This window comes from Microcaecilia unicolor, chromosome 11, assembly GCF_901765095.1.
Source record: "Microcaecilia unicolor chromosome 11, aMicUni1.1, whole genome shotgun sequence".
Taxonomy (NCBI): domain Eukaryota; kingdom Metazoa; phylum Chordata; class Amphibia; order Gymnophiona; family Siphonopidae; genus Microcaecilia; species Microcaecilia unicolor.
In genome coordinates, this window is record NC_044041.1 from 36,025,978 (window position 1) to 36,040,691 (window position 14,714).

Sequence of the window (14,714 nt, forward strand, 5' to 3'; positions counted from 1 at the left end):
GTTTCCGGTCATGTGCTGTCGCATAGTCAATCAGGATTGGCTCGCTGAACAGTCTGCTTTGCGGTACGTCCCTCCCTTTAGAGAGATTCGGAGTAGGGTACAGATTAGAGGCAGCCCTGCCTGCGCCTATTGAAGTAAGGCTGGGTCAATGGCAATTGGGAGGAGGGGGAGTGGATATGACCCATGACGTCTGCTTAGGAGTTCAGTTTGTTTATTTATTTATTATTACATTTGTACCCCGCGCTTTCCCCCACACACAGCAGGATCAATGCGGCTTACATAGTAAATACAATAACAAAGTATTGTAAGGAGATTATTACAAATTGTAATAAACATAGTAATAGTAAGGTTTTAAGAATATGTGAATTGAACATGGAAAGGTAAACAAGGTATGATAGGCAAAAGGAAAGAGATTGGGAGGGGTATGGTGTAGGGAAGATGGAAAAGAGAAGACTGGGGGATGAGTATAAGGAGTTTGGGAGACATGGTTTAAGGTATAATCATCTTCAGAGCAAGTTGTGTGGATGGGCTTATAAGGTTAAGTTGTATCTGCCTACCTTAGAAAGTGTGGCAGTTTTGGTATATACACACAAAAAAACTGACCACACAACTATTATATATTTATTTATTTATATTGTCTATATGATTTTGAATTTGATTGCATTGAATTGTATATGGTTTCTGGTTTCACATGTATTGATACATAGAAACTGAATATAAAGAGTACCCATTTATTATAGTGATAGTATAAAAACTTGACCATTTTCCCTGTTTTTAGCCATCCCCTCTTTTTATCCAGTCTAATGCATTTCTTCTCTGAAAGGCAACTTAATAGCTGCTGCTGGCTTTCATTCATTTTGCAGGCTTATTGGGGCTCTTGGCCAGAATGAAAGAAGAGAACAACAGTAAGGTGTTACCCCCGCTCCATCTATAGAAGGAGAAAATCTAAGGACACCGCAGTTTATTAGCCCACAGTGGTACGTTGCTGGCAAGTCACCCAGGTGAGCAACTCTTCAAGCTTCTGGAATAACCTGTCTGGCTTAGGGAGGGCCCGGAGCTGTTACCGCGGCAACAAGCCCCACCTGTCTGCTCGGTCTCTCGCTCTAGACTCTACCGCACCTTAGCCCTGCCACCTTGGTGGGCAGGGAAAGGCGGATCCACTTGTCTCCTCTGGTTGGCCAGTTTCCGGAAGTCGTTTGTTTACTGGCTCCTGATGCCGTCAGTCGCCCAGAGGTCCGGGTCGTTGTTGAGGCGTGGTGACGTGTGACGTCGCGATGGAACGTTGAGGGCTGTGGCGGATGGTCGTCCGGTGGAGTGCCGTGTCCCGGAGGAGAACCCGCGGAAGAGGTTGTCATGAAGGTAAAAGGTCACTGTCTCTGGGAGTTGACTTTGGGTCTGTGGTGTGGTAGACTATGGTAGCCAGCTCCACAGAGGAGTTGAGATGTACCTTAGTTATTCCTCTCCTGGCCTTCTGTCTGTGGGTCCAGTCAGTGCCCCGTTTTGCCCTTCCGTTTTCTTTCTTGTCTCCTAGTGACGCGTTTTATCTCGTTATAAGTACTGTGAGTAACTTTAGAACTTTCTGTTATACCCCAGAGCATGGTCTTAGCACATTATCGGAGGTCAACGTTAGAGAATGACACGGGATCAAAGTTTGGCCCCGTGTGTTCTGTCTCCATCTCTACCCCAATCCTGCAGGTTCTGTCCCCATCGGCAGAAGCCTCCAACACTTATGATTTTATTATTTAAATCTTTTTGTTAAAGAAAAAGGAACAATATGCTGTGCAACTGTTGTTTATGAATCACGAATAGAAAGCAATAACATTGATCAACCCCACCACCACTCTACCCTTCCAACTCCAACAATAGCTGATTTCTACTACCCCAAGAAATCCTAATTACCCCTTTAAAATGCCTAGGGGTACAAATACAACATGCTCTGTATGCCCTAGCTGGGGAGAAATATACCCTATGAAGCACTGTTACGATATTTTAATCTGTGGATGAATATGTCATCAACAATTTCAGGATTCGGTCTAGCTCTCCTGTCTTCCTGCAATAGAAAATATGCTGGTAGCAGGAATGTACAAGATCCCCCATGCAAATTTTGCTAGTTGTGGCCAGCATGTTTGCTTGTTTTTCCAAAAAATCAAAATATCGTGGCCTGCTTCACTCAAAAATAAGTAACAGTCCAGTTCATTAACAGGCTTCAAAGCAGAAAATGACATGGGGACAAAGTTTGGCCCCATCCCCAGGGGCTCTGTCCCCGTGTTATTCTCTAGTCAACATATTTATTTATTTAGATTTTTTGCTCACACCTTTTAGTGTCTCTCCCCCCCCCCCCCCCCCTTCTCTTTAGGGAAGGCAAGTTTAGGACATTATCTGGGTTGTCTGGAATGGGAAAGTGGAAACTTATGGTGTATATACATATGGAATAAGAGGTTATAACGCCTATAGGTTGTATCGCCCTATTCTGTCGAGGGCTTTGTAGTAGCTTATTTAAGTCTCTGCTTTTGCCAGGGGACTGTTCTGTATGCATCTCTCAAGAAAGTGGTTTTATTTCATAGTAACACAATAAAGACTGAAATGGGCTGTGTAATCTACCCAGTAAAGTAGTTATAATTGCTACTCTGTGCAGATTACCCCCCCCCCCCCCCCCAAACACACACACAAACACTCTGTCTACATTTAGATTTGTAAATGCTGCTGCTGTGTAATCTACTGTAGTGGATTATAAATAGAAAGTGGTTTTCCAACATGAGATGTAATTGAATGTGATTTTGTTAAGTCCGAGTTCAGCTGTGTATGTGTTGGGGGCAGGGGTGGGAGAGAATCCTGAATGATGGACATTCTGTGCAGATTCATTTTTTTTCTGTCTGAAGTTGCCTTAGCAAGCACAGGGGCAAGACCTAGGTGTTCCCGGAGCCTGTGGCTGCTGGACTGATGGATCAGTTTCTATCCCAGGCGGTAAATTATGCCTTTGTGATTTCTGGTGAAAGAGTTCTTGGAGGCCATGCTTTGCCTGTAGAATCTCTGGATTTCACCATATTGAGCTTGTGATGCAGGTTTAGCCCGGAGATCTGGATTCCTCCAGCAGCACCATACACAGTTTTGGTGGTAATCTTTAGGAAAGACGGCAGTTTGTGAGGTGGTTCTTTGGGATGGGGCAGTTTGTGCAGGGGGGGGCATTTTATGGGGTGGAAATAGTTTGGGAGATTAGAGAACAGGGAGGCAATTTGAAAAGAGGGATCCCTAACTGCTGTGTTTCTTTGTATATGTTTCTATGCTACAGAAATCTTCTCCCATTGGAATGCACTGGGCCATTTTTTTTTGGGGGGGGGGGAGGGGGACAGCATTGCTACTACTTAGCATTAGTGTCCTGAAACCTCTAGTCCAATTTCCCTATTTTTGAATGCATGACTTTTTGCCAGTATTCTCTTCATGCCAAGTCTCATCCCATTCCATTATAATTTTTGGACACTTATTTTGCCCCCAGACAGATGGGCTGGAAAGAATTATACAAAAGGGGTCTAGAATGTTTAATGGAAAAGGGTTTAAAAAAAAAAGGGCTGCTTTCCAGGGATGATTGTGATCTAATATCTTGGAGAAGTCAAAAATAGATCTGGTTATACCTTTTTATTTTGATTGTAAAGTTAGCCATGAATTTGGACAGGTAGTGGCCACTTCCACAATTCTGTAAGTATAGAGATTCATTGTTATGAATGGCAAAGTTAGGATGTTTTGAGAGGTTGCCAAAGTTACACAAAAAAAGGAAGTAATTCTTGCTTATCAGACCTAAAATGTGGAGTGGAGGAGTGGCCTAGTGGTTAGAGCACCAGTCTTGCAATTCAGAGGTGGCCGGTTCAATTCCCACTGCTGCTGTTGTGATCTTGGGCAAGTCACTTAACATACACACACCTCTCTCATAGGCAGATACTAGATTATAGACATACATAAGAACCTCAAAAGAAATAAGGCCTCTTAACTTTTTATTTATTTTTATTTAGATTTTGCTCACACCTTTTTCAGTAGCAGCTCAAGGTGAGTTACATTCAGGTACACTGGATATTTCTCTGTCCCAGGAGGGCTCACAATCTAAGTTTGTACCTGAGGCAATGGAGGTTTTTTTTTTTTTAACTATCCATTTCAGTTTGCTGCTGTTTTGGACAACAAATTGCCTTAAATATCACCTGGGCTAAACCTTTGACTTCTTCATCTCTGCTGTTTCCTGATATAGGGAGAATGGTTTTCATATGATCTAGACTGTATTAATTTTTTCTGCAGGAATTGTTTGTTCTATTCCCTCGCCTCCCTCTCTTTTAACATCACATTCTGCTCCAAGACTTTAATCTCCCTGATTGGAAAGCCTACTGTCCAGTAATGCCAGCGATTCCAGTTGGAACTAGCCAACAATTGTCACCCTGGGGCAGGAAGCTTGTTTTGATCGGGGGGGGGGGGGGGGGGGTGTCCTTTATTAGATCTTTCAGCTTTTACATAAAGAGATAGTGAAGGAGGAGCCTGCTAGGAAATTGAGCCCCCTCAATTAGGTCTTGGAGTGATATGGTGCTCCAGGAGCATCCCTAAAGTTGTCCCATTGTTTAGAATGGATCTTGGGATTAGCCTAAGGAGCAGACCTTAGGGAGCGTCAGTTTTTAGGACACTCCCATCCAGCATATTTCTCCTAAGTTCAAGCATATAAGGTGGGTCATGTGGCAGCAGAGCTCTGGTACAAATGTGAGCAGGCAAGGGGAAGCCTGCCAGATGTGCTCAGGACTCAAGGTTAGGAATGACAATTAGTCTGACTGTTCAGGATTCTACTGATTTTTGCCTTCATCTCTGAAAAGAGTGAAAAAAAAGAAGAAATTCATCACTCACAGGAAGAGTACAAGTACACTTATAAAACTGAGAAGGTACCAAGACAAACCTCCCAGTAGAGAATGACATGGGGACAAAGTTTGTTTCTGTCCTTATCTGCAGAAGCCTCAAACAATTATGATTTTATATTTAAATCTTTTTATTAAAGTATAAAAAGGAACAATATGCTGTGCAACTATTGTTTATAAATCACAAATATAAAATAATAACAAGCAATTATAATAACCCCCTCACACCACCCTCTACCCTTCCAACCCCAACAGATGACTTCTACTACCCCAAGGAAGTATGTATGACCTAGCAGGATAAATATGCCCTATGAAGCACAGTTATGAGTTTTTTTTTAATTTGTGGATAAATAAGTCATCAACAGTCTCAGGATTCAGTCTAGCTTTCCTGTCTTCCACAGTCCTTCCTGCAGTAGAAGATGCGCAGGAATGTACAGGATTCCCCAAGCCAGTTGTATCCAGCATGTTTGCTTGTTTTTCCAAAAAAATCAAAATCATTGTCTGCATCGCTCAAACATAAATAACGGTTCAGTTCATTAACAGTTTTCAAAGTAGAGAATGACACGGGAGCAGAGTTTGTCCCCACCCCATCCCCTTGGGCCGTGTCCCTGCTCTGCGGTTACCGCGGGTCCTCATCCCTGTGCCATTCGCTACCTCCCAGTTAACCACCTCAGAGCAGTGGAAGAGGATCACATGCACAATGACATCATTTACTTAGCTTTGTGTAGTACCACAAATGCAGACATCTTCTGTTATGTATCGTCACACCTTGGAGGCCAGGGACTACAACTCCCATGATTCTTAGGGAATGCCAAGGCTGCCTGACTGGGCCTGCCTGCCTCAGTCTGTAGAACTTCTCCTACTGCCCCTCCCCCAAGGTACATACCATTTTCTCTCTTCTCTCAGCTCTCCAGGGATCTGGCTGCTATATTCCTGTAGGTAACAGCATTAGTTTTTCCTCCAGACTTGTGATTGCAGGGTTCTAGAAGAAGCTCTAGTGCATGGCCCCTGACGCAGGACTGTCCCTGTAAAGACCACATTATGTTTGTTGGTTTTTTTTCCCCTCATGTTTTACCTCAAGTAATCATAAATGAAGGCTCATGCTGATGGATCCCAGCCCTGCTTCTGATTTGAGCTGGAAGCCCCAATGAGGAACCTGCTGAAATTCCTTTCAATGACAGCACTGGCACATGAACATATAAATAATAAATATAGATATATGTATGTGTGTGTAGTGTTTGCAAAGTTCTTTTTCATATCAGGCTGTTCAAGTGTGGAATAAGTTACCATAAATATAAAGCATCATTCTTCTTCATTGTTTTGGAAGGATTTAAAAATGTTTCTTTTTAAGGAATATAACTTTTTAGATGATTAATTGTTTGAGCTGATTTTATTTTGTCTCTGATAAATGTATGTAATTTAGATTTTAATTGTAAGCTGCTTCGGACCTTATTGGGAATAAGTGGGATAAAAGTGTCATTTTAGATTTTTAGATTAGATGATTCATCTGTGGTTCACTGATTTTATCAAGAAGCCCAGTGCAGTGATGCTGACGAAGCCCATTCACTTTGAATGGGCTTTGTTCACATTGCTATGCGGGAATCACTAGCACAGTTTGGTAAGAGGCCCATAAAACTTTGTTCATAAACCTAATACACTGGTAATGACGATGAAAGGTTACAAGGAGCAGAATTATTTCTAGCATTTTTAGCATTTTATAATGAGATTTTAGTTGCACTGTCTTGTTTGCAGCATGTATAACACAGTCCCGTGATAAAATGTATAGTGGGGTTTGTTTGTTTTTTAGCATTTCCAGAGACAGTCGAAGAGAGTGGGTGTCCTTGTCATTAGAAAAGTGGACTGGGAACCTCAGCATCTAGCTTCAGATCTTTCCATTGACTCTCTCTGGGCAAGTCACTTTAATGACTATTGCCAGGGGCTCCAATTTATCCTTAAGTTGTTTTTGGAAGGGACTGTTTGGACCTGTAACTTTTGTTTGTTTTTTGTGGTTTGTTTCTTCTAAAGCACTTTAGAATATTAGGAAAAATCTTGTGGCAATTTTGGAAAGGTCAGTAGATCTTAACAATTCACTTGGTGGCTGTTACCTGCAAGAGCCCCACAAGTTCTGCTATGTTCAACCTTTCCCCTCAATGTTTTGTGATGTTTACCGACATTGTCATCCTCTTCAAACTTTTCTATGCTACCATTTTCTTTAAAAAGTAAGTTTGTTCAGGCTCAAGGCTGTCTGTACCTCTGAAGTTAAATTGGGCAGTTAGACTTTCCTCTGAGAGTAAGCAGGGAAGAGAAAAGGGAATGAGAGGGGATGAAATACAATGGCAATACTCTTGTGGCATGTTTCACTTGCTACAGATATTTCAGGTTAATTTTAACAAACTGCTTTTCTTAGCGTCAGTTTCACTGTTCTGCACAAATGGTTGTTATCCCTTCCTACTAGCAGGTGGCGGAAGAGAAAGCTGAATTCTGCTAGTGACATCAGCATAAGCAGAGGTGCTCCCTGGAACAATCCAGTATTTTTCTCCACCTTTAGCAGGTGGTAGGTCATGCTGATGGTGCTCCTGTCCTAGCTTCTGTAGGGGTATTTACCTGAGATCTCACCTTTGCTGGTCTTGGCCTATACAACAATATGGATTCTGCAGCCTGTGACCTGAATCCATCTGTAACTATCAGAAACCAGCATCCATTCCCTTAATTACCAAATTAACAGAAGGTATCGTGACCAAACAACTCACAGAGTATCTAAATAAGTTCTCAATATTACATGATTCCCAGTCAGGATTTCGCTCTAATCACAGCTCCGAAACCGTACTAGTTACGCTCATGACCAAACTCAAACAATTGATAGCAAACGGCAATAACATACTACTGCTACAATTTAACATGTCAAGCGCATTTGACATGGTTGACCATAGAATTTTATTACACATCCTCGAATACTTCGAAATCGGAGGCAACGTTCTCAATTGGTTCAAGGGGTTTCTAACTACACGCTCATATCAAGTGACATCAAATCTGACCACATCAGCTACATGGACACCTGAATGCGGAGTTCCACAGGGATCCCCCCTCTCACCGACCATATTCAACCTAATGATGACACCCTTGGCCAAACTACTATCGAATCAGAACCTAAACCCATATATATACACTGACGATGTAACGATCTTCATCCCATTCAAACAAGATCTAAGGGAAATCTTCAACGAAATCAAGCAAAGCCTACATATCATGAATTCCTGGGCAGATGCATTTCAGTTGAAAAAACCCAATGCCGAGTACTCACCTCGCAATACAATAAGAATAAATTTACCACCATCAACACACCTAAACTAAATCTACCAGTTTCGGACACCCTAAAAATTCTTGGAGTCACCATTGATCAATACCTAACACTTGAGAATCATGCGAAAAACATAACTAAAAGGATGTTTCATTCAATGTGGAAACTAAAAAGAGTTAGACCATTTTTTCCAAGGTCAGTCTTCCGCAGTCTAGTACAATCATTGGTACTCAGTCATCTGGACTATTGCAATTCACTCTACACTGGTTGCAAAGAGCAAATACTCAAAAAAAACTCCAGACAGCCCAGAACACTGCAGCCAGACTAATTTTCGGCAAATCAAAATACGAAAGCGCGAAACCCCTACGAGAAAAACTCCACTGGCTCCCACTTAAAGAACACATCACGTTCAAACTTTGTACCCTAGTCCATAAAATTATCCATGGAGACGCCCCAGCCTACATGTCAGACCTAATAGAATTACCACCCAGGAACGCAAAAACATCTTCTCGCACATTCCTTAATCTTCATCCTCCCAAGTGTAATGGTCTGAAATACAAATTAATGCACGCATCTACCTTTTCCTATATGAGCAAGCAGCTCTGGAACGCGTTACCACGCAACCTAAAAACGGTCTATGAACTTCGACAAGATATATCACAAAGACCAGCACATGTGATTGTATAATCTTTAATATATCCAGAAATGTCTTATAACGTCTTTTGCTTTAACACTATCATGTATTTCACCACCATGTAACCCAAAACCCTCTGTAAAACCAAATGTATATTCTCTTCTATTTCCAGTATCCATGATGAAGTGTAAGCCACATTGAGCCTGCAAAGAGGTGGGATAATATGGGATACAAATGCAATAAATAAATAAAGGAAAATTACTCTTGCAAGATTACTTCATCCAAGGACACATTCTTGGTTGCCAATTAGCCGTTATCTCCTAGGAATATTGGAGGAGTGGGAAACGGTTCCAGGTGCACGTTATCAGTCAGAGAGTTTGCATTCCATCTATAATGAAGACGTTCTTCATGGCCTTGAAGCTGGAGGCCTTGAAGCTGGATGGACATTATGTTATCTTATGCGATTGGTCCATGGGTATTATCTGACGCTTGGATACCTAAAGTTTGGACAAGAAAGGACAGAAGTGGGAAGAAGCCCAGAAGAGAGAGACACCGGAAGATGTGCAGGTGAACAGAACGCTCGGAAGAGCCAGACACTGATTTTCCTAACACCAGTGAACTGTGTGCCGTGGAACAAACTCAGTGTCTGTTCAGCTACAACCTCAGGCCTTATCTAAGACTGTGTAATGTACATTCAGATACACCCTTGGACTTATCTCTGCACTGAGACTCGCTGAGACTTCAGCTCGAGTCAGAGGAAAAATCTGCTTCTCTACCATTGGGGGCCTGTCAGACGGCAAGGTGAGAGTCAGGATTTATTACCTATAGTCATGGGATAGTAGTCCTTCGTTTTTGTCTGAGAAAGATAGGTTTACAGTAGGACTTTTGGGTCTGTGTATTCAGCTGATTACTGTATGGCCTATGATGTGTGATAAGTTCTTATTACAATCATTAGGAAGTCATGATTGTACTGGGTTGTGTGATCACCCCTTAGTGCATTAGGCTAATCAGTTCATAATATATTGGGTGATAATCTAATTTTATTAGCAAGTTATTTTTGTATTTAGCTTGGCAGTTTGCTTCACAACTATTTATATATATTTTTCTACCTAATAAATAACTATAACTATATATATATATATATATATATATATATATATATATATATATATATATATATATATATATATATATATATATATATATATAAATATATTCCACCTGTGGCATTCCTCATTTCCAGCACGGTTAGCTTATCAGTGGGCTTCAGAGGTACACCCCTAGACACGAGTCCAGGATAACTGTTTAACTGTGTTCTGAATTATATAAGTACCTCTAAGATCCCTACACTTCCCACTGTGCTGGCCACAGCTGCAAATTGTGCTCGAGCCTAATGGCCGCTCACCAGGTCAGTCTTGAAACTGTACCTGATTGAGCTTGGAGCTTTGGCTCCGCAGCCCCCAGTTGAACTTCTTAGTGTCACTGTGTGAGGCTTTGGCTTGGTGTGGGTCCCCACCCCCCACCCCTCTTGCCCGTTCACCCTGTTTGGATTTGCTCCCTCTGCAGTTCCCAGACTTTCCAAAAGTGCTTGCATTAGCAGCAAATATACAGAAAAAAATTAATTGGGCCTGGCTATTATGCCTTTTGTCAGGGGCTAATGCTATTGTAAAGAACTAAGTAGAGAATTTCCCTCAAGGCGCACCCAGAGAAAGCTGGGGACAGTAGGCCGAGGCAGTCAGGCAAGCCCTCGCACATCTGCACAAGCTGCACAGTGTGAAGAGTCAGCAGCTGAGCTGGGATAATTAATTTTATGAGTGTGTAAATGTGGCTCATTCAGTCTTTTTTTTTTTTTTTTTTTCTCAGTGAGCATTTTACAAGTGCTCTTCCCCCCTCCTCTTAAGCTGAAATGGATACATTGCTCTGACAGTGTTCTTGCCAAGGCACATTGCCAATTAGAATCCCCCTTTCTCTTTCAGTTCACAGGGAGAATAAATTCCTGAGCATGTGACCGGCGGCATTTTCAATCCTGCCCATTCCAGGTCCCTCTGTGTATGTGTATTGGGGGGGGGGGGGGGGGGGGGGATCCTAGAGGTTTGGTGTTTTTTTTTTTTTTTTTACTCCAGAGCTCAACTCAGATGGTTAAGCAGGCCCTATACAGGTCCTCTTGGAACCTAATCCTAGCCCTAACCCTAATGGGGGGACCCATTTTTGAGGTCTTGGCACCCTAGAACGTATCTGGTCATTCCGGAAGGTCCAGGCTCTGGATGGAGCAGAGGAGGACCTGGAGGTCCTGTCAGGCTCCCAGTCCCCCATGGACTCCACGTCCGACAACCCTCCCTGTTGGGAGGCTGTGGAAGAGTAGTTCTTAAGCCTCCCACAGCATGCCCCTTGAGACCCTGAAGCATTTTCCACTCTGTACGGCCCTCATCTGCATGATGATGGTGGAGTGGCTGGGGCTCTTGAGCGTGTCTATGCCTTTGCTGAAGAGGTTAAGAAGTGTTGGGTCTTACCAAGACACCCTGGTTGCAGCAGACATGAAGGCGATCGCTGTACCTGTCCAAGGGGGCTTGGTCCTTAGGGAGCTCAATGAAAAGAATGGAGCAGTAGCTCCGCCTGCCATTTTCGGTGGGGGCCCCAGCATTCAGGCTGATATTTGTGGCGGTTACATAGCTCCATGCTGCATTGGTTCCAGCAGTTGCTGGGGTCCCTGGAGATTTCTCACCTGGAGCTGAGGTGGCCCTTTTCGGTAGACATCCTCTACGTTTGGTCTGTCTGACTTCCCACTCAGTGGCGATATTGGTTGTGGCTTCGCCACTGGGTGCAGATGCGACTTCCAAGAAACTTTTGAGTTAGCTGCCCTTTAGGGGGCACTTGCTCTTTGGTGATAATTTGGAGAAGTTGATGAAGGATGTGGGGGAGGCGTGGCTCTCCATCTCCCTGAACTGTGGCAAGGATGCGCAGCGATCCTTGGCATCAAGGGGGCAGGTCGATTTCAGATCCACTCGGTGCCCATCAGCCCAGGCAGGAGCAGAGTAGGCCCTTTAAACAGTCCTTTAGAGCCCCTAAGCAAGTTGGTCCCTCAGGCGGGATCGCAGCCACTCGACCAGTGAGGGTGCACTGGGCCTCTTGTTTACAGTGGGAGGCAGGTTGTCTCTTCCACAATGACTAGGTCTGCATCACCTCAGAACAGTGGGTTCTGGAGGTGGTTGAGAGGTGTACTTCATGGAGTGCGCCTATCCAGTTCCGGACACCTTCTTGGCCTCTCCCTGTGGCTTGACTCTAAAAGTGCCAGGCTGTTGCTTTTACCCTTCGACATCTCTGCGATATAGGAGCAGTGAAATCTCTTCTGCAGGCAGAGTGTAGCTTGGAGACGTACTCCATCTATTTCATGGCCTGAAGAAGGGCGGTTCCTTTCACCTTATCCTGGACCTCAAGGAAGTGGATACGTGCTTCCGGATGGAAACGCTTTGCTCAGTTGTTTGCCTCGGTGCTGCCAGGGGTGTTCTTGACTTCCCTGGACCTCACGGAGGCCTACCTCCACTTCTCCATTGCAGATCATCACAAGAGGAATCTGCGCTTCTGTGTGTTGGGACGGCACTTTCAGTTTTGGGCCTTGCACTTTGGCCTGGCGAAGGTGCCCTATACTGTTTTTCCAAGGTGATGGGGTGGTGGCTGCACCTCTAGCATCTGGTATTCAGGTTCATACTTTATAACTGGCTGATTCGGGCCAACCCAGCTTTGGAGGCCATTTTGACTACCTTGCAAGTCATTTCCTTCCTGGAATCCCTGGGCTGGGTAATGAATCGGTCCAAGAGCCATCCAGCCCTGTCTCAGTCCCTGGAGTATCTCGGGGTCTGCTTTGACAAGGCCAGAGGGATGGGTTTTCTTCTGGAGGAACGGGCAGAGATGTTCAGGTGCAGTTGCACTGGTTGTGCAATCTCCCAGAACCAATGGTTTGATTACTTTCAGCTCTTGGGCTCTGTGGCAGCTATGCTGGAGGTGGTGCCTTGGGCAAGGACTCGTATTTGCCCTCTGGCCCTTTGCAGGGGGCTCTGTTGTCCCGATGGGTTTCGTCCTCACAGGACTTCCATTGCCTTCTGCCTCTGCCACCCAAGGTGAGGCTCAGTGTAGCCTACTATTGGGATAGACTGGCTCACCTGCTGAGAGGTGTTCCTCTGGATCCCTCGTAGTGAGTTCTGATCACCACGGATGCAAGTCTTCATGGTTGTGGAGCTCATTTTCATGGCTGGGGGTCTCAGGGCACCTGGGTGAAGCTAGGAAGTGTCCTGGTCCATAAATTGCCTAAAGTCCTGCGAAGTCTACAGAGGCCTAGCTCTGCAGGAGTTTCAGCCACTTTTCAAGGGGAAGGCAGTCAGAGATGATGGACACTGCCATAGCGTGGTGTACATAAATGGCAGAGTGGCGCCAGGAGTCAGGCAGTGGCCCTGGAGGCTGCATATCCATCAGCAGGCAGGGACCCATCTGCAGGCCTGTTCAGCAGTCCACATTTTGGGGCAAGGACAAGATTACAGGCAGTAGTTCTCAGTTGCTCCCTCTTGCATCTGGGAGGGTGGGAGCTGGAGCAACGGGCCTTTCAGTTCATTCGGAATCACTGTGGCCCTCCTCAGTTCAACCTAATGGTGTCCAGGATCAACTCTTCAGTCAGCCTAGGGAACAGACTGTTCAACGACGGCCGTGGGAGGAGACCCTCTATATCTTCCTTCCTTGGCATTTGGTAGGCCTTCTCTTGTGCAGGATTGTGCATCGTCCTCATCTGATCCTTCTGGTGGCGGCAGACTGGCCTTGCAGGCCATGGTATGCGGTTCTCCAGTGCCTCCTGGTGGAGGATCCTCTTCCACTGCCCAGGGGCCTTAGTGTGCTCCGTCAAGAACCAGTAGACATAGACCATCTGGATCCCTTCTGCCTTACAGTTTGTTTCCTTAGAATATTGTCCTGGTCATTCTCTTAATTACTTAAGTGGTTTTATCTCAAGTATTTTTTAATGTATATTTGATGTGTTATGTGTTTCTTTATTTTATCGTTTTTTTTTTTTCATGTATGTTTTATCATTTATTTTAGACTCCTGAGGCAGACATTATAGCTGAAATATGGTACCATGTCGGGTCTTTTACAGACTAAAGGCCTTCATTTACATCTAAATAAATAAATTAAAAACATTTTGTGATTTCCAGCCATACAGGTTTCCCGTAATACGGCTGCTATATCCTGTTATAAGCAGGGTAGCAAGTGCCACTTCGGTGGAGTTTTGCTCACTTTATCATTGCAGCTGCAGTGGATGATGGGGCATGGGTGCATTATAAAGGGACCTTCTGCTACTTGGCAGATACATACTGGATTGTTCCAGGGAGCACTTCTGCTTATGCTGATGTCACCGGCAGAATTCAGTTTTCTCTACCTCCACCTGCTGGTAGGAAGGCATAACACCCATTTGTGTAGAATGGTGTCATTGACTAGAGAAAATTATCTGTTAAGACCTAATTTCTGCTTAAGATGCATTTCAGCTTTCAAGGTGAGTCTCAATACTATATCCAGAAAATTACCAGAGAGAGAGCTGCAGATTTTCTGCAAGAACTCTGGGTATTCTCCATAGGTGTTAGTTTCCAGCTTACCAGGAGATACTTTGCTACAAATGTCCATTCTATGACAACAGAAATTAATTTCAAAAAATCTTTGTTCAACTGAAACAGTCAAATTGATTTCTGCATAAACTTAAGCCAGTTAAAAAAAAAAATAAGCCACTCCTCACACCTAGTATTGTAAAATCTTTGTATGAAAGTTTCTCGGTCTTTGATAGAGATTTATGGATTCAACGTGATTTTTATTGAATGTTTGTTTTAGAAGGCTATAAGCAAGAAACACATACATTATAGACTCCATATGA

At 43.9% G+C, this 14,714-nt stretch overlaps 1 protein-coding gene across 4 annotated transcripts in view; it reads left to right on the forward strand.

Annotated features, from left to right (window-relative positions):
- The first annotated feature begins 5 nt into the window (after positions 1–5).
- Positions 6–14,714, forward strand: part of RNF34 (ring finger protein 34) — a 49,456-nt gene continuing 34,747 nt past the window's right edge. The window contains exons 1-3 of one of the 4 annotated variants that reach the window (XM_030219895.1): positions 6–63; positions 864–1,001; positions 1,108–1,359. In XM_030219895.1, the coding sequence (XP_030075755.1) occupies positions 1,354–1,359 (6 nt within the window). In that variant the 5' untranslated portion in view covers positions 6–63; positions 864–1,001; positions 1,108–1,353. Of the gene's footprint in view, positions 64–95; positions 135–863; positions 1,002–1,107; positions 1,360–9,031; positions 9,614–14,714 lie in introns of those variants that run through there. The other 3 variants (XM_030219894.1, XM_030219897.1, XM_030219896.1) reach the window with 3 other exon arrangements.